This window comes from Triticum aestivum, chromosome 5B, assembly GCF_018294505.1.
Source record: "Triticum aestivum cultivar Chinese Spring chromosome 5B, IWGSC CS RefSeq v2.1, whole genome shotgun sequence".
Taxonomy (NCBI): Eukaryota; Viridiplantae; Streptophyta; class Magnoliopsida; order Poales; family Poaceae; genus Triticum; species Triticum aestivum.
Window position 1 is genome coordinate 43275680 of NC_057807.1, and position 25563 is coordinate 43301242.

The 25563-nt window shown below is 45.0% G+C and overlaps 2 protein-coding genes and 2 long non-coding RNA genes across 6 annotated transcripts; 3 read left to right on the forward strand and 1 right to left on the reverse strand.

Annotated features, from left to right (window-relative positions):
• Positions 1-1462: 1462 nt before the first annotated feature.
• On the forward strand, positions 1463-9345 carry LOC123110288 (uncharacterized). The gene is made up of 4 exons (XR_006453257.1): positions 1463-1603; positions 1869-1918; positions 2419-2776; positions 9072-9345. It is a non-coding gene; the product is annotated as an uncharacterized lncRNA (long non-coding RNA).
• LOC123110286 (protein FAR1-RELATED SEQUENCE 7) lies at positions 3216-7419 on the forward strand. 3 transcript variants are annotated; one of them, XM_044530769.1, is made up of 7 exons: positions 3216-3477; positions 3590-3844; positions 4271-4535; positions 4651-5342; positions 5503-5961; positions 6115-6407; positions 6505-7419. In XM_044530769.1, exons 1-4 carry the CDS (start codon positions 3434-3436, stop codon positions 4804-4806), a joined length of 720 nt encoding a protein of 239 aa, XP_044386704.1. In that variant the 5' UTR covers positions 3216-3433; the 3' UTR covers positions 4807-5342; positions 5503-5961; positions 6115-6407; positions 6505-7419. The 3 variants fall into 3 exon arrangements, 2 of the variants coding, with proteins under 2 accessions (XP_044386704.1, XP_044386703.1); XM_044530768.1 differs by having other exon boundaries at positions 5503-6407; XR_006453255.1 differs by lacking the exon at positions 4271-4535 and having other exon boundaries at positions 3218-3477; positions 5503-6407.
• Positions 9346-10186: 841 nt separating the features above from the next.
• LOC123110287 (uncharacterized) lies at positions 10187-11303 on the reverse strand. Its single transcript, XR_006453256.1, has 2 exons — positions 11008-11303; positions 10187-10913 (listed from the first exon to the last, which is right to left on the reverse strand). It is a non-coding gene; the product is annotated as an uncharacterized lncRNA (long non-coding RNA).
• A 1197-nt stretch (positions 11304-12500) lies between these two features.
• On the forward strand, positions 12501-13310 carry LOC123110289 (uncharacterized). Its single transcript, XM_044530771.1, has one exon. The coding sequence runs from the start codon at positions 12607-12609 to the stop codon at positions 12988-12990; it is 384 nt and encodes a 127-aa protein (XP_044386706.1). The 5' UTR covers positions 12501-12606; the 3' UTR covers positions 12991-13310.
• Positions 13311-25563: the final 12253 nt, after the last annotated feature.

Here is a 25563-nt window from a genome sequence, read left to right on the forward strand (position 1 = left end):
CTTCCAGAACTTCGGTGAGATTGCTTCTGCACTGTTCGTCACAGGACGGTGAGTTCCTTCTCGCTGAAACATCTCGGTATATTATGCTTGGCATCAATTTTTTAGCCCCCTACCAATTGTTGTCAAAAGTAGGCCTGGCATTGTCAAAATAGCTTTTGAGGGATTTTTTTTAGAAACAAACTTCTGCGAGGCACAACCATAATCTGTGTGTTAGAAATAAGCTTTGTTCATGTATATTATTATGCCCAATTTAAAACTGAGTATGATCAGAATGGTTTCATTATGGTTATTGTGACTTGTGACTGAAGGACTATGCCATTGTTGCCCCGTAAAGATTTGTGCAGGTCCATACTTCCTTTTTCCAATGTGGTCGAGGTCTCTAGCAAGGATACCCTCCCTGGGGTGTTCCGCAACTTCGTGGACTGCGTCTGCTCACCCAACGCCAGTGGAGATCCGCTGCTGCAACACCTCAAGGAAGCGTCCTGCAACACAGCGCAACGGCCGCAAGATTGTCCTTCAGGAACTCGGCACCTGGACCTAGGCAGGGCAACGTCGTCTGTGCTATCCTTGTCTTCCTGGTGAGCCATACTTTCCTTTTCCGATCCGTCCGTTTGGAAACGGAAAAGCTTTATTACTTTGTTCGTTCACCTATCTGGAGGTCCTAGAAATCGGGGCATGTTGGATGAAGTATTAGCGGCTGGATTAACTGTGCTCAATACCACCAATGTTTTTCTTGAAAATGTGTTTTACATGCTTCTGTACAGTTAAATGATGTGCTTGCTTGTTACATAGTTTTTTTTAGCTACCTTTCTGGGTGTGATTTCCCTCAAATTCAGGGGCGATCGGCAATATCAATGGATGATACTTTGAAGGCTGTTGCATCTAGGTAATTTGGACCTAGAAGGACCAATTAGTATGCAGATGATGCCTTGTTAATGTACAAGCAGAAAAATACTCGAACACTCATGCTATGTTGTTCATTAATCTGTTTTTGCAAGTAAACTGGAGCTGGTTCTTTATAGTTGCAGATTTTTTAGCTTGCAAGATCACTAGAAGTTGAAACAAATTATATGTATGTGATGGATCAGCGAAAGTATATCAATCAAAGTAATGTTCAACTCCATGGACCAGAGAAAGTATATCAACTGGCAAAACAAATTAATCAAAGATAGGCGACCCTTGTATTTGTACAAATCTTTTGTGAGGCACTACTATAATCTGTGTGTTAGAAAAAAGCTTTGTTCATGGATATTATTATGTTCAATTTGAAACTGAGTATGATCATAAAGGTTTCATTATGGTTGTTGTGAGTTGACTTAAGGACAATGTCATTGATGTCGTAAAGATTTGTGCAGGTCCATGCTTCCTTTTTTGAAGTCTGCGCGGTCGAGGTCTATGGCAAGGACGCCCTCCCTGGGGTATTCCGCAACTTCATGGACTGCATCTTCTCACCCGACGTCAGTGGAGATCCACTGCTGCGACGCGTCAAGGAAGCGTCCTGCACAGCGTAGCGGCCGCGGGGTCATCCTTCAGGAACTTGGCGTGCGACCTGCTCACCTAGACTTGGCGGGGCAGCGGCGTCTGTGCTATTCTCGTCATCCTGGTGAGCCATACTTTTCCCATCCATCTGTTTGGAAACGGAAAAGTTGTATTACTTCGTTCGTTCATCTATCTGGAGATCCTAGAAATTGAGGCATATTGGATACAGTATTAGCGGCTGGATTAATTGTGCTCAGCACCACCAATGTTTTTCTTGAAAATATGTTTACATGCTTATGTACAGTTAAATGATGTGCTTGCTTGTTACATAGTTGTTTTTAACTACCTTTCTGGGTGTTATCTAAGCATAAGTTTTCTCTCAAATTCAGGGGCGATCGGCAATATCAACGGATGATTCTTTGAAGGTTGTTGCATCCAGGTAATTTTGACCTAGCAGGACCAATTAGTATGCAGATGATGCTTGTTATTGCTATGTGCAGTACTATTGCCAAATAATTTAGCTATGTGCAATACTATTGCCAATCATCTGTTTAGATGCTTTTCACATCAAAGGGGTGATTTTATACTAATTTAGTAATTTTCATATGTGGTTGCGATGATGGATAACATAAAAAGACATGTAGTTCAAATCGCCATCAAGCACATCAGTCCTTTGAATGTTAAGCACATCAAATGTGTTAAGTTCCTGCATCAGCTCCAAGCAAGCCACTTCATGACAGGAGTCAGGAGGCTACAAGTCCTTAATAATAGAAAAAAAATACTAGAAACCTTATGTGTTCTATTTTTTTAGATCAGAATCCTAGACGATGGCAGTTTATAAAATATTTCCAGAACCTCTGTTCTTTATATATATATTTCTCAAACTAATTCTGCCATTGATTAGCAGTGACATTTCCAAGCCTTGTCTTCCATTCTCAGGTCGATGATACCTGAAATTCTTCGGAGTTCTTTTGAATCGAAAGATCAGGAAATAAGCTTGTGGTGACTTTCTAAGGTTTTCGCATTGGACCGTTTGGAACTTCGGATTGGCAGAGAGCTAGAGACCCCGGTGCTCTGAAGGATGTTGAATTTGAGAACAGAATTTATTGTTGTTAAATAATATTTGCTTCTTTCATATGGAAAAGTTAGCGTTGTTGGGAGCTCGATGTTGCAGTGGGCCTTGACAGTGGCTAGCTGGGAGTTGGCGAGGTAGATGTCGTCGTCGACAAGGGCCGTGACCTCATCTCCTTTGGCCCCAAGTCCGACTACCACCACAACCAGACATGCTCCTCCATAGGTAAGGAACTTTTTATACAGATTGCTTCAACACATTTGTGATGACACTGCAGAGCTTAATAAGTTAGTATATGCAAGTTCTGTACTTTGTGGTTGTATCAGCGTAATGAATTTGATGTTCCAGACTGTTGCATGTACCACTCAAACTCACTACATTGGAGTGCGTCGATTTGGAGCTCGGGCTCAGCTGCACCCATAATCTGCGTCGTCCGTTGCAGTCTTGGGATTTGGAGAAAGCTAGCTGGCCTGTCCTGTGCGAGCGTTGGTAAATGGAGAAAACCTCCAAATACAGTATGGAACGGTGCACCGTAAGTGGGGCTGGCCCCCCGCGGTCGAACGGACGTCGCGGGTAGTCGGAATGGGCAGTGGACCAGGAACGTGCAATCCTGAGTACGCCGTGGACCATGGCGTTAGCTTTTCTAGTCTGGGCCTGGATCAGATAAGGAGTGCAAGATGGATTACGCTGTCTGAGCCGCTTGTCGGCCGCACCCCGTCCGTGTGTTATGAAAAAATAGGAAAGAGATATCCCTTTCGGTGGTTCATTCTAGAGGCCCCTCGCCGCCGTCGAAGAAAAAAAGGAGGAGAGTTCGCCGAGGCTGCTGTCGCGGGTGGCGGCGCCGGTGCCGTCGACGGTGCTTGACCGTGAAGCTGGGTGCGGATGGACATCGAGGGAATGGAATTCCTACTGGATGCGGTCGACAGGTTCGTTCCCGTGCATATCTGGTCCGTTTTTCTCCTAGGAACGACGATAGGATAAGCTTGATCTGTGAAAGATAACTAATCTTATGCGACTGATTCGCCGTTCTGTACGCAGGTTCCCCGTGTGGGAGGAGTTTGCCGACAACCTTGACCACATAGATCCAGTCCCGATGATGTACCTTCTGGATAATGGGGCTGCTAATCAGGATATTCGCCAGGGGGATGTTGATTCCGGGATAACTGAGATGGTGTGCGATGGTGTGCTCACCGACGCTCAGGTAGGTGGCCAGCGTAGGCGTGATGAATCTCCGACGAGGTCTGCCCAGTCGACGGGAAGAGTAAATCCGCAGGCCCCCGGCTGGACTAAAAGGTGAGGCTCCGACGACGACCATCTGTATCTTCTGTTACTGCCGTTACAAGTAGGCGCCCGATTGATCCTTGGTTACATATTCAGATGAAACAAATCTTGTGTGTGTGTGTGTGCTGGGGGGGGGGGAGTGGGGGTAATTACTTGTTTCACCAATCTTCTCTCACATAGAAATGCAGACATGTAAAAATTGATGGTACGGGTGTGAACTGTCAAAATTGGTTTTTGTGTTTTTTGTTTCTAGACGAACTAGGCTTTGCCTTTTTTAGATTAGAAAATAATATGATGACACAGGGAGGTTGAAAAACTGTGCTTTGCAAGACTATACAGGGAGAGATGGTTCTCTGACATTTGTTCGTGACAATCAGTTTGTTTGATAATCTCATAGACATCCAGCATGTAAATTGTGGGGCTTGCAACTCGCTGCAGGCTTCGTCTCGGGAGTGTGCCACCGGACCGTGTGCCCTGTCCTTCAAGGATGAGCGCCCTGGAGCTATCAATGCGTAAATACGCTGAGCAACCTGACAAGAATGTGGTCCGACCTGAGCTAGGTCTTAGTTTTGATTCACTGGGCGAGGCGTATGATTTCTACAACTTGTATTCTTGGGAAATCGGTTTTGGGATAAGATATGGAAAAAGCAGGCTGAACGCCGAGAGAACCAAAAGCATACAGGAGATAGTTTGTGGTTGTTCGGTGAGCGGCCTTTCAGTTTCAGATTAAAATGAAAAAAAAGTGTACAAAGTGAATTTGGTTGTACATATCAAATTGCTGGGATATTCTTTGACTAGCTCTGTTGTATGGTATGCAGGGGAAACCAGACGCTGAAAACAGCAGATCATGCATGTGCGAGTGCCCGGCTCTGATCAGACTGTTACGTGCATCAGACAACAGTTGGTACATAACAGAGCACCGGGCGAGCCACAATCATTCGATGTCGCTTACAATGGGAGAGAAAGTGCACTAGCCATCTCATAAACACATAGACGTCTATACCAAAGAGTTAATAAGGCAGTTGAGGGAGAACAACGTCAACCTTGGCAATGTATACATCATAATTGGGAGCTTCTTTGGTTCGGTTGAGAAGGTGCCTTTCACTAAAAGGACACTGAGGAACATTTGTGAGAAGATTAGTCGTGAGCAGGTTGAAGATGATGTACGGAAGACACTACAGGTGTTTGCCTACATTCGGTCGAGTGACCCTGGATTCTCCTTTGTGGTGCTCGCCGAGAAAGACAACAAGGTGAAGAATCTCATGTGGGCTAATGGGAGCAGCAGGATGCAGTACAAGTTCTTTGGTGACGTGGTCACATTCGACACCACATACAGGACAAATCTGTACGACATGCCATTCGGTCTATTTGTTGGAGTTAACAATCACTACCAGAGTATCATCCTGGCAGGAGTGTTGATGCGCGACGAGCAGGAAGAGAGCTTCGAATGGTGCGTTTTCAGAATTCATTCGCATGATGGGCGGACCTGCACCAAAAACAATACTAACAGGTGATTGATTTGAACACTAAAAATGTCCCTTGCTTGTACATATTTTATTGTAGATCCCTTCAAATTGCACTGGACGCAGTAATGAATTATGACATAAAAACATGCAAGGAAATAAGTCTTGAATTATGGTTCTGATTGAAACTGTTTTTTGGTTGCTCAGACCAATGCAGAGCAATGGAGGTTGCGATCAAGAAAATTTATCCAAACACTGTCCACCGTTGGTGCAAGTGGCATGTTCTGAAGAAGGCGAAGGAAACACTGGGGCTGTTTTACACGAAAAAGTGTGATTTCCAAGCTGAATTTCACAAAGTTGTTAACCACATGTTAGCTGAGGAGGAATTTGAAACAGCCTGGGACGCGCTGCTTGATAAGTACAACTTGAGGGGGCCTAACTATATGACCCAAATATATGAGACAAGACATAAATGGGCAAAACCATATTTAAGAGGTGTGTTTTGTGCAAAAAATGACAAGTACACAGAGGAGTGAGAGTGCAAACCATATGCTGAAGTCATACATGCCCCCCGCAAGCCCGATGCATGTTTTTGTCCGGCAATACATGAGGCTTCAGTTTGACCGTGAGCGCAATGAAAGCTACGAGGAGAAGAGGACAATGATTGTAAATATGTTGCTCCCATTCAAGAAAATAGATTTCTGTTTTTTACTGATTTCTGCTCAAGAACTGATCTTTTTTTGCGGGAAAAAAAAGATCAGTTCTTGAGCAGAAATCAGTAAAAAACAGAAATCTATTTTAATACTTTCATTATGTCAGGGAGGCGCCGTGCGGCAGGCTAACCTTGCGATAGAGCGACATGCCAGCAAAATATATACAAGGAATATGTTTGAGGAATTTGGCCGCCTCCTAATAGAAGGAACTGCATACAATGTGACTGAAGTAGAAAGGATGAGGAAATACATCACAACTCACAATAATGCAGCAAAGAGAGAGAAGTGGAGTAGAGTGGAGTAAGAGGTGACAGTTAACGAAGACAAATCAATGTTCACGTGCGAATGTGGTCAATTTGAGCACACAGGAAATCAATGCTTTGCTGCCATGCTTTGAGGGTAATCTGCATAAGTGTATTGATGTACATAATTCAGTTTTTCAAAGGAAAAAAAGGACATGTCTCACTAACATATGTTAATTATGAAAAAAATGTAGGTGATGGAGATTCTACATCTTGATGAAATCCCTAAGTACCATATCCTGAAAAGGTGGACAAGAGATGCGAGGGTTATACTACCGGATCACCTGGTTCAATACCAGAACGACAAATCGCATAATTTGTCGTGCGTACAGGCATGCAACATTATATTTTAAAGCCATGGAAGTTGTGTGAATGGGGGACGCAAGTGTTGCATGCTATGACTACATGCATTCTGGGCTGGACTCTGCTGCGGGGTGGAGCGCCTCTGGCGGTCGCGCGGGATGGATTGGCATTCAAGGATCGTCTCATTGAAAATGGAAATGCCAGTGTAACTTGCAACCGCGATCCTGCTTTGGTTGATCAGGAGGCTGACCAATGCAACAGTGCTGCGAATTCTGTCGGCATGAGGCATGAATGAACTTCAGTGCCTCGTAGCACCAGAAAAGCGTAGAGGATCTGGCAGGCCGACAAGCAACAGGGAGAAGGCACTGTACGAAGGGCTGAGTAAAAGTACCAGGTTCTGCAGCATTTGCCGCCGCGAGGGGCACAAGAGGACCACATGTCCAGAGCGAGGGGATGCTCCGAAGAAGCCACGGAAACGGCAGATGCCAGAACTGCGGAATAGAAGGACACCGGGGAACACATGCAAGAGGCCTCTTGGGTTTGCCGAGAGCTGAGCTGTGCAATTTTCGGTCGATGAATATGTATTTGTCTTTTTCATGAGGTCTGATCTGCAGTCCGTCCCGGATCAGGATTTGTATGCTGTTCCAATATGAGATATCATGGTCTTGCATTCCTTGGGCAAGCAGAAAAAATGTGGGATGTTGTGAGAACAATTTGATAGCTAGTCTGAGATGTACTGTCCATGTTTGTAACGATCTAGAGTTGTGTCCTAGAGCACGCATAAGGATTTATGGTTTTCTGAAAAATTTGGTAGCTAGTCTGAATTTACCATCTGCTGTTTGAGATGATATCAACACGTAAACTTTAGTATTGTTACCATGTTTATTGTTGTTTCTGCACTATTTGATTTCTAAAAAATATATTCCTGCCGTCTCTATTTGAATCATACATAATTTTATATGGGAGGCCTTGGCATTTCGAAAGCTAAAAATTGATTTACAGTGGTTGCATCCTGTTGAGTTGCGTTTTGTATCCATGATCATGGTTACTGAATATGTTTGAGCGAAACAACTTCATTTGAGCAGTTTTTTTTGGCTGATGCTGACTGGGACTAGCAGCGTCGTCTGGATGTTGAGGCCTTTGTTTTTTCCCTTGATCAAGCATTTCTTCGTGGCATGTAAATGCGTCTGACGTAGCGACTCCTTGGACAACATGCGTCCATCGAAACGATGTGTGTGAAAACTCTTCTATGTCAGTCCGGTGAGATGTGTGTGAAATCTTGATTCAATATGAAAAACCTGACAAGATCGGATCAAAAAATACTTGCATCATAACGGATGCACTTGTAGAAACGATGCCCAACCTGGTTCCCACTCCTTGCGACGGCTGTCACTACCTCGTCGCCGCAGAGTGGACATGCCATCAGGGGTAGCAGCCAGTCCGCCGGGACGGGGAGAGATGATGTAGACGAAGTGGACATGTCGCCGGAGATGGGGACGGAGCTGGGTATGAGTGAACAATGGAGAGACTGGGGGAATGGGAGAGTGAATGAGAGCGTTGGGCAGATGGGCTGAGGGTAGGCCAATGCATTTATGTTTCCAGACGTGTTGACGCCGTCGGTGTTAAAACTTAAGTCATACGGCTCAGGGTGGCTCAGGTAAAGTGCCGAGCCATCTATCGTAGAGCTGTCCCGCGACGACGTTAGCTCAGATAAGATGACGAACCATCGGGCCTCTATCTGTCCCGCGACGGCAGCCCAACGCTCCGTAGCAATAAATGCTGACAGTCCGCCGCGCCAGACAACGAAAATACGGCCGAAAATACCCAAAGAAGCACAAATCCTGATGCAAAACCATGGGTGTGGATTGCGGGATCATCTGAGCCCGAGCTCAGAAGCAGATTTTCAACTACATTGATCCTTTTTTGTTTTTCCCCATGGCTCTCGCTTTGTCCTTGCACATATAGTTCAAAGAGTAAAACAGGAACACTACGCCATCACTGAATACACAAGTATGATATCCATATCATTTCCGGTAAAAAGGGGTTGAGATATTTAGCTCCCTTACAATCAGTATGATTTTATATCTATATGTTAACAAATAATTTCAGGCTGAAAAATATCACTAGAACCAGCATGAAAATTTGACCTCTTGGAACATGAAAACAGTGGCTTACTTCAGCAGGCAAGCTTAAGAGATGGTTCACAATTAACATCTGAGTTCACAATTATGGCTCCTGATTTCCATCTCAGAGGTTCATAAATACATATGTTGTTATGTTGATTACATCTGCATGTGCACTCAGTGGTCATGGTGAATTAAAAAATAACAGAAACAGAGGGCCCACTTTTAAAGTGCTCGCAATTATTTTTTAGTTTGATATGTCTCCACAATATGGTTGTGTGCATTTCTCGAACTATGATCTTAACTTATCTGAAAAATATTATTCGACATTTTAGGCCTTGGATTACTGTCAGCTACAAGATAAAGTTCGGAGAAAGGAGCTAAAACTTGACTCACCAGGTCTGCTCTATATTGTACCATACAGTTCATATTTTGGTAGTCTTGCTTCTTCGGAAATTTCTGAAATTCAAAGTTACCCTCAAAGTGGTAGAGAATGGACAGAACTAGAGCATGGGCTGTCAGCTTCTGTGTTGGTAGGGCAATTCTTAGGCCCACCAAGATACTGGTCCTGGACAAAGCCACTGCTTCGGTGGACAGTGCAACCGATAACCTGATCCAGAACACACTACAACATCATTTCTCAGGGTCAATTGTCATCACGACTGTGCATCGAACATTAAAACAAAACATTGATCCCCATGTGGGTAGTGGGTACACAAACATTGTCCTTTTGATTTATTTTTCCAGTAGATGATTGTGGACCATGTTTTTTTTACTCCATGCCCTTTTGCTGTACTACATAAGACAATAGAAAGCTGGTTCATACAAGAATGTATGAACATCTGGGTGCCTTCATCAACAAAGGAAAAAATAAACCAAAAAGTAGAGGTTGTGAAACTTCACTTATATAGAGAAGATAGTTTGAGAGTAGTACTCAATGAATTTCTACTTAAGATGAAGTTATAATTTAGGAAATCTACTTCCTAATACACCTAACCATTTCTAAGTTGTACAAATTCCAAAAAAATGTTAACTCCAGCTTCACTCTGGTTGCCCTTTTGCTAAGGCCACATAAGTTATATTGCTATACTGAAGTGTTGATATTAGTATATGTAGCAATAGCCTCTGCCAACATTCTGAAAATTGTAGCATCCTTTATTCTAACATTAAATGTTTTGGATGGTTCTGTTTCTTGAGCGGCTGCTCCCGTCCACGGCCTCCTTGATCTCAGGATCTGCTCCTTCCCCACGTCTGCCCACGAGGACAAGGAAGCACAGCGGTGGCCACTATCACCGCCAGAAGGACCGTCCATTAAGGCAGGATGGTGTACAAGTTCCTCTTTTTTTTCTAAGCTCAGGTTCCTCTTTCTTGCATGAGTTATTCTTAAGTAGGATTTACATTAGTTGGCGCAATCTGATTAACTTGAATTTTTTTATGGTGGCCACTATAATTTTTGTGAGTTTTTGTTGTTCGCCCGTTGCAACGCACGGGCACTTTTACTAGTCTCTCCCTAATAATAAAGCACGGATTGGGTCTCCGGGTTCACCGTCGTGGTTTGGGATATACAACCCGCCGTACTACCGCACGACCTACCTCCCAATCCCCTCCAAACAAATCCCTATCCCATCTCCACCTCCTGTCATGCCACACCACGCCCCGCCTCACCACGCGCCACCGGCCCACCCCACGCCGCCATGTGCCGCCGGGCACCCCCATGCCGCTGCGCGCCCACCACCACGCCGACGTGTGCCACCCTCATGGAAGAGGGGAAGCAGAGCAGAGCCATGGGTGGCTGGAACACGTGCGGCCGTTGTAGCCTGCGGTGGACCACGACCAGGCTTTAGCAGGTAGGAAGGAACTCGGGCAAGGCAGCTCGTGGGCGCTGGATGGAGGAGTGGCACTGGGTGGTGGGGAGGCCCTCTCTCTCCGGTAGGTGGCTGGGGTAACGGGGGCAGCGGGACCGATGCTTAGTGGCGCTGAGGGTCTCGATCAAGCAGGACTTAGCGCTGGACGTCGCGGGTGCTCCTGGCGTTCGTCGTCTCCAAGCCCAGACGAAGCAGGCAGCGACGGCGGCTCCCGACACGGTCGGAGAGGGTGGGCGGCGCGGATCTGGCGCTGAACAGCAGCGAGAGCTTGGGCATCGGGGTCGGAGATTCATGGCGCCCGTGTGATGCTCCCTGTAGAGAAAATATACGGAGAGGTGAGAGGTGAGGGAGAGATCCAGAGGGAGTTAGGGAAGGGAATGAAGAGGGAGAAGGTCAGCGGAGCAACGGCTCGAGTTGCAGGGGGTAGCCGGTGACGGCGCCGAGTGCCGGACAGGGAGCCGAGGAGGAGCTGCAGGCGCCGGGGTCGAGGGGACTTGCTTGCTCGGGCATGGTGTGGGAGGCGGCGTACAGGCCGTGGCGTTGTTGCAGCGCGGCTGGCTGTGTATGGGCTCCTGGCTGGCGGCCGGCCTGCACGCGCGAGGCCTGGCTGGGCCTGTGGCGGAGGCGTGGGAGGAAATCTGGTGGTGCGCGTCGGCTGCCGGTGGAGAAGTGGCGCTGGGTGGAGCTGGGTGGATGTGCGGAGAAGATAAGAACTGAGCGGTGAGAAAGGAATTCTCGATGGGATTGAGTGCCTGCTGCTACTGCTTTTTTTAAACAATGCCATGTCGCTGCTGCTAGATGTTGATCTTTATTTTTTTGCGTAGAGCTAGGCTAGCTAGATCTCGATCTCTCCTAGCATACAATTTACTTGGCCGCTGTTTAAGCCAACCATTTCTTAATCTTAATTATGAATATATTAGTAGTTACAGTACTTCAAAGATGTGTGACTGAAATATTGAAAAGATTTATCAAAAAAATACTGAAAAGAAATATTATTTCTTAAGGGAAAAGATATTTGGGGCTCACCTATGGACTACTTGATCATCTATATATTCCTTGAGTCTGGATGTTCCTGATGCCATTGATGAGATTGAGAGGAGAGAGAAATTCGAATTGGGTCCGGAGGAGGGGATGCGTCCTATTTCGCCCCACACGCCGGCTAGGGAGAGAGAGAGAAGCATGTGGTGATGGCTACGCTGACCATGTCCAGGGTCCTTTCGTGCACCACCTCCATACATGTGCCTACTCCCCTCCGCCATATCATCTCACCCGCAACTCTGCATATCCTAATCCTAATCATGTTCGAGCTCTGATGATGCTATCAAGGGAAGTAGCCGTGTTGGGCAGTCGGTGTGCTCCTACTGCTGGCGATAGTGTATCAACAAAAGAGCAACAAGCATTGTAAACTCTTTACTATCTAATGGGTCGTCTTATCTAACATATGAATTTATAATAAGATGAGGAAGAATCTAACAAATTGAGAGATAGATCTCAGTATTTCACCATGATAGATAAACTCTCGAATATCACGCAAAACCTGGAATATATTTCATATCCATTGCAACGCATGGGTTCTTTTGCTAAAACGTTGACTTTTATTAAAAATAAGGAAATTCCCATGTTTAACCATATTATCAACGTTTATTAAAAATAAATATAAAAATGATGCACAATGGAACATGAAGCAGGTTATGCCCATTTTTCCGCCCGATGCAACGCACGGGCATTTGTGCCAGTAATAATAAAGCATGGATTGGGTCTCCGGGTTCACCGTCGCAGTAATTTTTCAAAAAAGCCCCTATTGTTTTCTGTATCCAACCCGCAGTCCAATTTCGAGTGGATATGACAAAACGTTTCGTTTTTGCACAAAACTCACTGTTGTTTGGTTTATTCAAGCCGCGGTCCTTTTTACAGTGCCTGGACACATGGATCCATCCTCCTCCGCGCACCGGCGGGGCCGGTTGTTGTCGGCTCCGCCAAGCGCCTCCTCGTCCTCGACTGGGCAATGAGAGAGGCGGATCAGCCGGCGGGCGGGACAGCCCCCACGGACCACGCCGAGCCGAGCACCGCAACCGACATGTACATCGACTCCGGCGGAGACCATGCGGGCAGGGATCCGGGTGCCAAAAGGAGGCGCGGCGGCGGCAGCGGCGTTGATGCGCACGTCGTGGTCCAGAGGCGGGAGAAGCGCCAGATCCTCGCGTGGAGGGTGCGCCAGTACCGGTCCCTGGTGGCCGAGGCCAAGGCGGCGGCAAGGAGGGCAAGAATCCGGGCGGTGAGGAAGAGGACGGCCGCTTGGAAGAGCGTCCAACGGCAACTCACGCGCGCCGCCCTGAGCTGCGACGGCCTGCACAAATGGAGCCCCGGCGGCGGCGGAGGAGCTGCTTAGCAATATTAAAGATCCGCTGGTAATTAAATCAGCTCAATCCTCATGCTAATTAGGGAATAGAATTAGCACCCTAGCATTTTGTTTTCCTACTCGATTAGACAGTGCTCCTTGATCTGAATGACAGGGGAGCTCAGCTCAATTAGGTTGGCTTTTGTGATGTTATCCAATTGCGTGTAGAAATCCCATCTTTATGCTCCGAAAAACTTACTACTGATACTCTGAAAGACAACAATATATATTAGTGTTCTTAGATAATTGCGCACTTGAGCGTTTGTGCTCTAAGTTGATTTACCAGATGACACCATCAGTCTCGGCTGATTTTGCAGCTTCATTCATGCCTTCCACTTGGCATTGATCTGTCTCCAGTCTCCACTGCATTTCACTAGCAGCAGTTTTCACCTTTTGAGGTCTGAGCTATCAAATATTCGAATGCCTTTTCTGGCTAATCCAATATCCCAGGAGTATCACCATGTTTACACATTTAGAAGATTTTTGCAGTTAGACGATTCCCGAGAGAGCAAAGAGTAAGTTGAGAGAGATGGAGAGAGCACAGAAGGGAAGGAGAAAGGAATAGGGAGGCGCGGCGGTGGTTGGTTCTCCGGCGGCACTGGATCGGGCACGGGCGCAGAGCTCCTGCTCCGGGACGCAAAGATCCAGGGAGGCACTCTCCCATTCAGTTACCCTTACTATCGGTTCCTACGTGCAGCCCCGGCCGCCATAGCCTGAACGGCGCGGACGTGTGCTTCTCCCCAGGGAGGGCCATGCCGCTGCAGATGAAAGTGAATCCCCTTCCGAGCCGGCGGACATGACATGGTAAGAACGCTTACGCAGAGATTCAGTTTTGGATGGACGATTGTTCTTATTTAGTCTCTTTGTTTTTCTCTTGTGCCTTGGTCATTCAGGTTGGTTTCACAGGATTGACTCGGCTACCTATAGAAGTGCCACCAATCTGAACCAAGCTGTTGCGTCAAGGTGAGATGATGAATTCGGTTCTTGACCACTGCCACCCTGTTTAGTACTCTTATTGATCTGATTTCTCTCTTGTTGATGCAAGCGACGGGCGCGACACGCACCTCCAACCAACGCTTTCTCCGGTGATCCCCGGCCACGAGCACGTCTATCCCCTACAAGCCGCTACCGGTGCTCCCTCTCCGCTAGATGCGGCAAGGTCGTGCGAGTGTTCTGTAGCTCGGCGCTGCACCATGGGACAGGATCGTCGCCCTCCTGGCCACAGCCGCAAACTTCGTGTCTGGCCTGCTTATCCTCACCACTTTCAGAATCGGAGGCAGTGCGTGACTGGTGACCAGTGTTCGACTTTGATCGTCGACGCTGATGATGGATTCAAGCACTCCACCATATTCTTGGTACAACACCACTGGGGACTTAGCAAAACTGCTTTTTAGCAATTAACATCCAAGTCCTAGATATTGTTATGGCATAAATTTTGATGGTTAGGATTTTAACAAGGTGCAGAGGAGTGTAGGTTGAGATGACAGACATAATAGTGTGCTAAATGTGTAGACATAGTTTGACAATTTTGCTGAAACATAGTACTCCCTTTAGTAAAAAAGATGTCCTGAATAAGCTCTAATATGACACCATGATTGTTACCATTTGTTCAGAAGAACAAATGTAAGTTCTATAAAATAATTGACTGATATTTTCAGATTTTCTCCTTGTACACTTTTAATAGCTCATGATGTTTAGTGATCCTTTTTCCATATGTTTGTGATCTATTTTCAGGCTACATCATCAGGATTCACACCTCGTCAGATCCGAGATCTTTGATTTCCTGCTGTTTGGAAGGGATCCATTAGTCGCCGCTGTTCAACTTAGATGTAACACAATCTGTAAAATCTGTAAAGGTCCATTATTGCCATTCAGAGACTCCATCATGGAGTAATTTTTGCGTAACCTCTAGGTTAATTTTTTATGTGGTCGGCATAACACCTAATTCATAATGATGTAATTTTAAATAAGTTATAAGGTTTAAGAGAAATCTTATACCAATAAAGAAAATAATCGGGTTGGTCAAGGGGAGGGAATGTGTCTCCTCCACTATTACATTACATCCGATACTATCTAATTAGATGCATGCTCCCTAGAATGCCTCATTTTTATTCTTATTTGCAAATTTAGGATTCTACCTACAAGACTTCCGGTCTTTGTATAAATTAAGATTAAGTAGGACAATGTTATAGGTTTAAGAAAAAAGGTTTAGGATAAAACTGTTCTAGATTTTGAGAAGATCGTTACATATCCATGGGGAAAATGTCCCAGGTTTAGAAAATTAACTATCCATGTTTTCTGTTCTTGGTTAATAAACTGGTCACAATAGTTTTTTATTTTTTTAGCAAGCTGGTCACAATAGCTAACCCAGTAGATTCCCGGTCCTACATATGCCTCGCATTAACACCGGGCAAAAAGTACGCCATCATAGTGAGTGGAGAGCACAGTGCAAGAGGGAATAAAATAGCAAAGCCGCGAATTAAACAATGCAAACATTTCTTAGCCATTTTGCAAAGATGGTCTGGCTGAAAGCATAAATCTTCATGTTGAGAATAGTTAATGTGGGTCGTAAATTAAAGAATTACTCGTGTAATAGGCTATGCTCACATGATGTGATAAATTCTTTTCTCCCGGTGCAACGCACGGGCATTTTTTGCTAATTAATTTAATAATAAAGCACGAATTGGGTCTCCGGGTTCACCGTCACGGACTTTTTACACAAAGGTATCTGATGTTTTGGGTATCCAACCCGCAGTACGTTTGTAAGTATTACAAAAATTACAAACAAGAAAACGTTTCATTTTTTCAGATAGCCCCCTATGGTACTTGCTATTGACCCTGATGCACAGGGAAAAACGCATCTGGGCAGACATAAAACGCACGGGAGGGCTCTCCTCGATGCGCACGGACAGAGCCGCCGCCGCCACACGCGGCCGCGCGGCCGCTCTTCCTCTCCGACTCCGGCCATCCGCAACCCTCTTCTCCTTCGCCTTGCTGCGTCCAGCGTAGGACCGTAGGTCCCCGCCGCGCCACCTCCATGGAAGTCCGGATCTCGCTGCCGCCCCAAACTCTCCAGCTCGTCCCACACTGAGGTCTCATCTCTCCCAGAGATCCACTACAGCCTATAGTTTCTCGTGGAGAGCACCTGCTGACACCTGTGTGCGGAGACAGGCAAGCCGCCCCTCCTCTCGGACACATTGGAGCGACGTCTCACGCTCGACGTCGGTGGACAAGACGGCCACCATCAGCTGCTGCGGTGGTTCTCATCTGGCCTTAGTTCCAGGTACAGCAATAACAAGCTTTGCTTCCTAATTACCTCTGCTCCTCGCTTAGCTAAAATTACAACTGATACATGTATAGGTATATTAGCATATGTTGTGTCAGGTTAAAAGTCCCGAAAGATTTTGAACTACTGGTGGAGTGGAGATGGTGATTTGTAGTTCCACATTCTGTGCTAATACTTTGATGGATTGTGTGGTGATAAGCCAAGTGTGTCTGAAAATCTTTTCCCTCTGTACAATTATCTGTCTCCACTCCTCCTTACGGATCTGAGGTGAAAACAAAGTTGCAGGTAGAGAAAGCAAAGCACAATGATAAGTAGCTTCATGGTGTTTGTCTTATATTCAAACTGCATTTAGCTTGTAAGAATATGATATAATACATCAGAAATAGTACAACGTGCAGGCATCTCAAAATTCCACTCCAAATGAAACACGTATTCCGCTGAAAAAACACTCGCTCCAAATAACTTTACCATGGAATTGTTTGATCTATCCTGTGATGCGTCGGTTCTGATTTTGTTACAATTGAATTTATGCTGAGATCGCGGAAGAATATTGTTCTACTTAGGGTGATTAGATTATGCAAGTATAATGTTCTTTGCACGTCAGATTTTCCATGCTGTGATGATAACAAACTAAATTATAGGTGCCTTGCACGATGGTTGGTCTACATTGATGGAGATGACTATTTGATCAGGGTGTTGTGCCAAGGTAAATGTGATTTCTCTTAATGCAATTCTTTTGCCATTACGAGATGGTTTAGGAAAAGATCAGAGTGTGCATTTGAATTGTTTACGTGAAAACAATCTTTTTATTAGCAGAAGCAAGGTAAAAACAAGATAAAGGGGAATGGGGCTAAGAACTTGGTTTCCAATTTTTTAAGACATCGTTCCTTTTTACCTCTAGTGAAACCTATAGCCCCCGGGTCTATCTTTTATCATATAAGTTTCAAATCTATTTTTATTTGCATCTTTATTTTCTGCATCTATATTATAAAATATCAAAAATATATTTATCTTATCATATTATCTCTATCAGATCTGACTTTCGCAAGTGGCCGTGAAGGGATTGACAACCCCTTTATCGCGTTGGTTGCTAGTTATTTATTTGTTTGTGTAGGTTCGTGGGACTTGTGAGGAGCCTCCTACTGGATTGATACCTTGGTTCTTAAAAACTGAGGGAAATACTTACGCTACTGTGCTGCATCACCCTTTCTTCTTCAAGGAAAACCATCGCAAGATCAAGACGTAGCAGTCATCAACACGCGACTGCCACGCATTTACAATGTCTGCAGTTGCTGGGGCAAGTGGTACACCTAGCGGTGCATCAAGAACATAATTCTTCTATGCAGCAATGAGGATAATCCTCAAGTTACGGACCTAGTCCGTGTAGTTGATACCATCATCTTTCAAACTTAGCTTTCTCTAGGAACGCATTAAAATTCAAGGGAACGGTAGCACGGGCCATTGATCTACAACATAGATATGCACAAACTATCAGGACTAATTTCATGATAAATTAAGTTTAATTAATCATATTATTTAAGAACTCCCACTTAGATAGACATCCCTCAAGTCATCTAAATGATACGTGATCGAAATCAACTAATTCATGTCAGATCATCACGTGAGATGGAGTAGCTAGTCATCAACGGTGAACATCTCTATGTTGATCATATCCACTATATGATTCATGTTCGACCTTTTGGTCTCCAGTGTTCCGAGGCCATATCTATATATGCTAGGCTCGTCAAGTTTAATTTGAGTATTCTGCATGTGCAAAACTGGCTTGCACGCGTTGTCTCAGCACAAAGAACTTTCACAACGATGCATACTCGGGGAGAACACTTGTACCTTGAAATTTTAGTAAGAGATCATCTTATAATGCTACCGCCGTACTAACCAAAATAAGATGCATAAAGATAAACATCACACGCAATCAAAATATGTGACATGATATGACCATCATCATCTTGTGCTTTTGATCTCCATCGCCAATACAACGTCATGATCTCCATCGCCACTGGTTTGACACATTGATCTCCATCGTAGCGTCGTGGTCGTCTCGCCAACTATTGCTTCTACGACTATCGCTACCACTTAGTGATAAAGTAAAGCAATTACATGGTGTTTGTATTCCATAGAATAAAGCGACAACCATAAGGCTCCTGCCAGTTGCCGATAACTTCTACAAAACATGATCATCTCATACAACTACGTATATCACATCATGTCTTGACCATATCACATCACAACATGCCGTACAAAAACAAGTTAGATGTCCTCTACTTTGTTGTTACAAGTTTTACGTGGCTACTACAGGCTTCTAGCATGAACTGTACTTAACTACGGCACAAAAATCACAACGGCGATTTATCAAGTTTGTTGTTTTTACCTTCACAAGGACCGGCCGCAGTCAAATTCGATTTAACTAAAGTTGGAGAAACAGACACCCGCCGACCATCTTTATGCAAAACTAGTTGCATGTCTGTCGGTGGAAGCGGTCACATGAACATGGTCATGTAAGGTTGATCCGGGCCGCATCATCTAACAATACCGCCGAATCAAAATAAGACATTAGTGGTAAGAAGTATGACCCGTGCTACCGCTCGTCCCCGACCGCCACTCATAAGGAAGATTGGTAGGAAAAGACCATCGCTCGTCCCCGACCGCCACTCATAAGGAAGATTGATAGGAAAATACCATCGCTCGTCCCCGACCGCCACTCATAAGGAAGATTGGTAGGCAATTCTTTATCATGGGGTTGTCTACGAAATTTAGCAAAATTAAACTCATGAGACATATCCCCTAACTCAATAGTAACAACATCCTTTTCGCAATCAATCTTAGCATTAACAGTATTCAAGAAGGGTCTACCAAATATGATGGGACAAAAGTCATCTTGTGGGGAACCAAGAACAAGAAAATCAGCAGGATATTTAACTTTCCCACACAAGACTTCAACATCTCTAACAATCCCAATTGGTGAAATAGTATCTCTATTGGCAAGCTTAATTGTAACATCAATATCTTCTATCTCCGCAGGTGCAATGTCATGCATAATTTATTCATATAAAGAATGAGGTATTGCACTAGCACTAGCACCCATATCACATAAGCCATGATAACAATGATCTCCTATTTTAACAAAAGTAACAGGCATGCCCACAACGGGTCTATGTTTCTTAGCATCGGGCCTAGCAATTCTAGCAGCTGCATCACATAAATAAATAGCATGCCCATCAATATTATCCGTCAAGAAATCTTTAACCATAGCAATACTAGGTTCAACTTTAATTTGCTCAGGTGGTGTATATGTTCTAGTATTACTCTTATGGACCACAGTTCAAGCTTTAGCATGATCCTTTATCCTAACAGGAAAATGTGGTTTCTCAATATAAGTAGTGGGAACAATAGGATCATTATAAGTGATAGTCTTTTCTTTAATTGTAGTAGGTGCAACTACTTTTACTTCAGTGGGAGGATTATATTTAAACCACTTCTCCTTAGGGAGATCAACATGAGTAGCAAATGATTCACAGAAAGAAACTACTATCTCAGAGTCAAGTCCATATTTAGTGTTAAATTCACGAAAAGCATCGGTATCCATAAAATATTTAACACAATCAAACTTAGATGTCATACCTGACTCCTTACCATTGTCGGAATCCCAATCTTCAGAGTTGTGTTTAAGTCTTTCTAATAAATCCCATTTGAATTCAATAGTCTTCATCATAAAAGACCCAGCACAAGAAGTATCGAGCATGATGCGATTGTTGAGAGAAAGCCGAGCATAAAATTTTTGAATAATCATTTCTCTTGAGAGCTCATGATTGGGGCATGAATATAACATTGACTTAAGCTTCCCCCAAGCTTGAGCGATGCTTTCTTCTTCGCAAGGCCAAAAATTATATATATATATATATATATATATATATATATATATATATATATATATATATATAATTGCAATCATGATGAACAAGATGCATAGGATAAAACTTCTGATGAAATTCCAATTTCAATCGTTTATAGTCCCAGGATCCCATATCATCACATAGCCTATACCATGTCAATGCGTCTCCCTTCAAAGATAAAGGGAAAACCTTTTTCTTAATAACATCATCGGGCATACCTGCAAGATTAAATAATCCACAAACTTCATCCACATAGATAAGGTGTAAATCGGGATGCAATGTTCCATCTCCTGCAAAGGAATTAGCTAACAGTTTCTCTACCATACCCGAAGGAATTTCAAAGTAAATATTTTCAATAGGTTCAGTAGGTTGAGGAGCAACTCTTTTCTCTACTGGTAGGGGTGAAGATACCCCGAACAAGCCCTCAAAGGATTATTTTCCATAGTAACAAGTGACAGTAAATTTCAGCACACTATATAAATCTTTCCTTACCAAGTTCCACTTACCAAAGGTGCTTCACTCCCCGGCAACGACGCCAGAAAAGAGTCTTGATGACCCACAAGTGTAGCGGATCTATCGTAGTCCTTTCGATAAGTAAGAGTGTCGAACCCAACGAGCAGCAGAAGGAAATGACAAGCGGTTTTCAGTAAGGTATTCTCTGCAAGCACTGAAATTATCGGTAACAGATAGTTTTGTCATAAGTTAATTTGTAACAGATAACAAGCAATGAAAGTAAATAAGGTGCAGCAAGGTGGCCCAGTCCTTTTTGTAGCAAAGGACAAGCCTGGACAAGTTCTTATAATGAGAAAAGCGCTCCCGAGGACACATGAGAATTATCGTCCAGCTAGTTTTCATCAAGCTCATATGATTCACGTTCGTTACTTTGATAATTTGATATGTGGGTGGACCGGTGCTTGGGTACTGCCCTTTCTTGAACAAGCATACCACTTATGATTAACCCCTATTGCAAGCATCTGCAACTACAAAAGAAGTATTAAGGTAAACCTAACCCTAGCATGAAATATGTGGATCCAAATCAGCCCTTTACGAAGCAATGCATAAACTAGGGTTTAAGATTCTGTCACTCTAGCAACCCATCATCTACTTATTACTTCCCAATGCCTTCCTCTAGGACCAAACAATGGTGAAGTGTCATGTAGTCAACATTCACATAACACCACTAGAGGAGAGACAACATACATCTCATCAAAATATCGAACGAATACCAAATTCACATGACTACTAATAGCAAGACTTCACCCATGTCCTCAGGAACAAACGTAACTACTCACAAAGCATATTCATGTTCATAATCAGAGGAATATTAATATGCATTAAGGATCTGAACATATGATCTTCCACCAAATAAACCAACTAGCATCAACTATAATGAGTAATCAACACTATTAGCAACCCACAGGTACCAATCTGAGATTTTGGTACACAGATTGGATACAAGAGATGAACTAGGGTTTGAGAGGAGATGGTGCTGATGAAGATGTTGATGGAGATTGACCCCCTCCCAATGAGAGGATCGTTGGTGATGACAATGGTGATGATTTCCCCCTCCCGAAGGAAAGTTTCCCCGGCAGAACAGCTCTGCCGGAGCCCTAGTTTGGTTCCGCCTCGTGGCGGCGGAGTTTCATCCTGTGAGCTTGCTTATGATTTTTTCCAGGGTAAGAGACTTCATATAGCAGAAGATGGGCACCAGAGGGCTGCCAAGTGGCCCACGAGGCAGGGGGCGTGCCCAAGGGGGTAGGGCGCGCCCCCCACCCTCGTGGGTGGTGGGTGGCCCCCCTCAGGTATTTCTTTCGCTGAATATTTTTTACTAATTCCCAAAATGACTTTCTTGGAGTTTCAGGACTTTTGGAGCTGTGCAGAATAGGTCTCCAATATTTGCTCCTTTTCCAGCCCAGAATCCCAGCTGCCGGCATTCTCCCTCTTCATGTAAACCTTATAAAATAAGAGAGAATAGCCATAAATATTGTGACATAACATGTAATAACAACCCATAATGCAATAAATATCGATATAAAAGTATGATGCAAAATGGACGTATCACACATCATACGAAGCCTTGCAAGCAATGTGACTAATGAGTTAGTTGCAGGATGATGCATTATAGAACGAGTAAAGAGACTTGCTGGTAATGAGATTGAACTAGGTATGAAGATACCGACGATCGAATCTCGGGCAAGTAACATACCGATGACAAAGGGAATAACGTATGTTAACATTACAGTTCGGCCGATAAAGATCTTCATAGAATATGTGGGAATCAATATGAGCATCCAGGTTCCGCTATTGGTTATTGACCGGAGACGTGTCTCAGTCATGTCTACATAGTTCTCGAACCCGTACGTACCACACGGTTAACGTTCGATGGCAATATGTATTATATTTGTTATGTGTTTTGGTGACCGAAGGTTGTTCGGAGTCCCAGATGAGATCACGAACATGACGAGGAATCTCGAAATAGTTGAGAGGTAAATATTGATATATTGGACGATAGTATTCGGACACCGGAATGGTTCCAGAGTGTTTCGGGTATTTATCGGAGTACCGAGGGGTTATCGGAACCTCCCAGGTGAAGTAATGGGCCATATGGGTCATAGGGGAGAGGCAAGGCAACCCATAAGGGGGTGCCCCCCCATGGGGAGTCCGAATTGGACAGGGGGAGGGCGGCGGTCCCCCTTTCCTTCTCCCTCTCCCTCTCCTTCCCCCTTTCTTCCTCTGATAGAAGGAAGGGGGGGGGGGCGATTAGGACTAGGAGTCCAAGTGGGATTCCTCCCCACTTGGCACGCCCTAGGCCGGCCTCCTCCCCTCTCCCTCCTTTATATACGGGGGCACGGGGCACCTCTAAGCACATCAATTGTTCTTAGCTGTGTGCGGTGCCCCTCTGCACCGTTTACTCCTCCAGTCATATTGTCGTAGTGCTTAGGCGAAGCCCTGCGCGGATCACTTCACCATCACCGTCACCACGCCGTCGTGCTGACGAAACTCTTCCTCGACACTTTGTTGGATCCAGAGTTCAAGGGACATCATCGAGATGAACGTGTGCAAAACTCGGAGGTACCATACGTTCGGTGCTTGATCAGTTGAATCGAGAAGACGTTCGACTACATCAACCGCGTTAAGCTAACGCTTCCGCTTTCGGTGTACGAGGGTACGTGGACACACTCTCCTCCTCTCGTTGCTATGCATCTCCTAGATAGATCTTGCGTGAGCATAGATTTTTTTTTATAATTGCTTGCTACGTTTCCCAACACCCTGTTGTGCCAACAATCTTTCATCCTTGTCTGCCATAAGCCAAAGCTTCTAGTTCCGTTTAACTTCTCCACCTCGAACCTGGTACTCATTGGCGCCATGATCTTTTGTACGGCTGACACTGTGAACAATTATCCCAGCTTTACACATGATGCCCAAGTATACAAGCAGAACCAAACGTGGTATGCTTCCATGTACTAGTTGCAATTCAACTGCCTTCACATGATGTGCTCTTGGCTCAACCCCGATGCTGCTGTTGCTTTGCGCTGCATGTGCTTTTCCATGTACCGTCGTATCATACTGGATCTTTTCTTCGGCCGATCTGATCTGCCTCCTTCCGCGTCGTACACGAGAGGCCGCTGCCTCCAGGGACTCGGTCCCAATCTTTTTTTCAAAACAAATCCACGCTGTTGCGTTTGTACGCGCACAACACGAGTCCTCCACGCATGCTCCAGCCTGCTCTCGAGCGGCACCTGCGGGAGACGCGCTTCTGGCGAGCTTCGGCCTTGCCCCTGCTGTAGCCACATGGGTCGTACCGCCATGAGCCTCGCCTAGGCTTCCTGCTGCATGCACCAGCCGCCAGACCCCAGCGATCCCACCAGAACGTATAGGCGCCGCCTGATGCTCGCCCGATCGATCGCGACACATCCCTTGCCGCTACACTCGCATACGAGATTAACCCGACACCCTTTGCAACTCGTCACCGCCGACGCATCCACCACGCGACCGCGTCTTCATCCTATAGGTCAACCCTCTTCATGCCTAGCTCATGATACCACTTGTTAGAATAAATTCGAAGCAACAGTCGATCATTCGAGGAGCAAGCAATGACATGAGCATGATACCGACATTTGTTAACGAGGTTCAACGATATGGCTACACCCCCGGGGCCTGACTATAGGCGCTTCTCCCAATGACACCGTCACAATACCGCACGCCGGCCATCCGGGCGCCAGCACACGCGCCGGCTCCCCCTTGCGCGCCTGTGCTATTATGTTGGCATATGTTACATCGTGTGTCTACCCTCGCTATATATGAGAGGCCTAGGGTACAGGTGTCCTATTAGGACACGACTCCATATCATATCTAAACACAATACTACTCACAGTCCAACTATAACCAACCTTGTACACAATATTCGACACAACTCTAACAAAAGCAAAACAAGATCCCTGGATCGGCCTGGAATTGATCGCAAAGGAATCCATCCAAGCGTCGGGCACTAGCCCGTGTTGGGGATGCCCAAACGTGATCGCTCTCACTTACAACTTACTCCAGTGCGTATTTTTTTCGAAAAAGAGAATATATTAATATCGCGAAGATAGCAATTACACCTGGCCTCTGTGCCAACAAGATGTCCCAGGGCATCAAGGATATACACAGCCAAAAAGAAAATAAGAAGAATAGAAGAAGGAAAAAAAGAAAAAGAAAAAGACCCCGCCTCGATGATCAATCACTAGTAGCAGCAGCACTCTAACCACAATCAAAAACAACACCTGAACTGTAAAAAAGGTTCTCCAAAAGCAACGCCTCCAAGAAGGAAACAATGCACAAGCATTGTCGTTGTTCGATCAAGGATCTTGGGTTTTCACCGTGGAGAAAATCCGTGTTCACACAAAACAATGCCTTCAACAAGACCATTGCTAAGTACAATCAATAAAGGCCAGACCTTGGGTTTTCACCCTGGGAATCTGGACTCGGTACGAGGAGTAATACCAAAAATTGTAGTCCTGCAGTTGCCGTCCACGCTTGTCGAGACCGTTGTTACAAGTCACGAAACACCTGGCACATAGTCTTCACCGCATCCAATACACCCTTCCACCAAAGTTTCAAGACCGCCAACCGCAACCGTCATGACTTTATTCACCTCTATCAATACCTTGGGAATCTTGACTTAGACATGTTTCATGACACCGATAAGAATGTGAAGCTTCACACAACGCCCTCTTAATGTCGTGTTGGCTGATAATATGAGCGCATTCGACCAAAGACTTTCCGATCTAGATATTCAGGGGCGACATACGCCAATCCGTATAGATCTCCAATGCGTATAGGTGCACAAAGTTGTGATACTCCCTCCTTTCCGGTTTATAGGGCTCA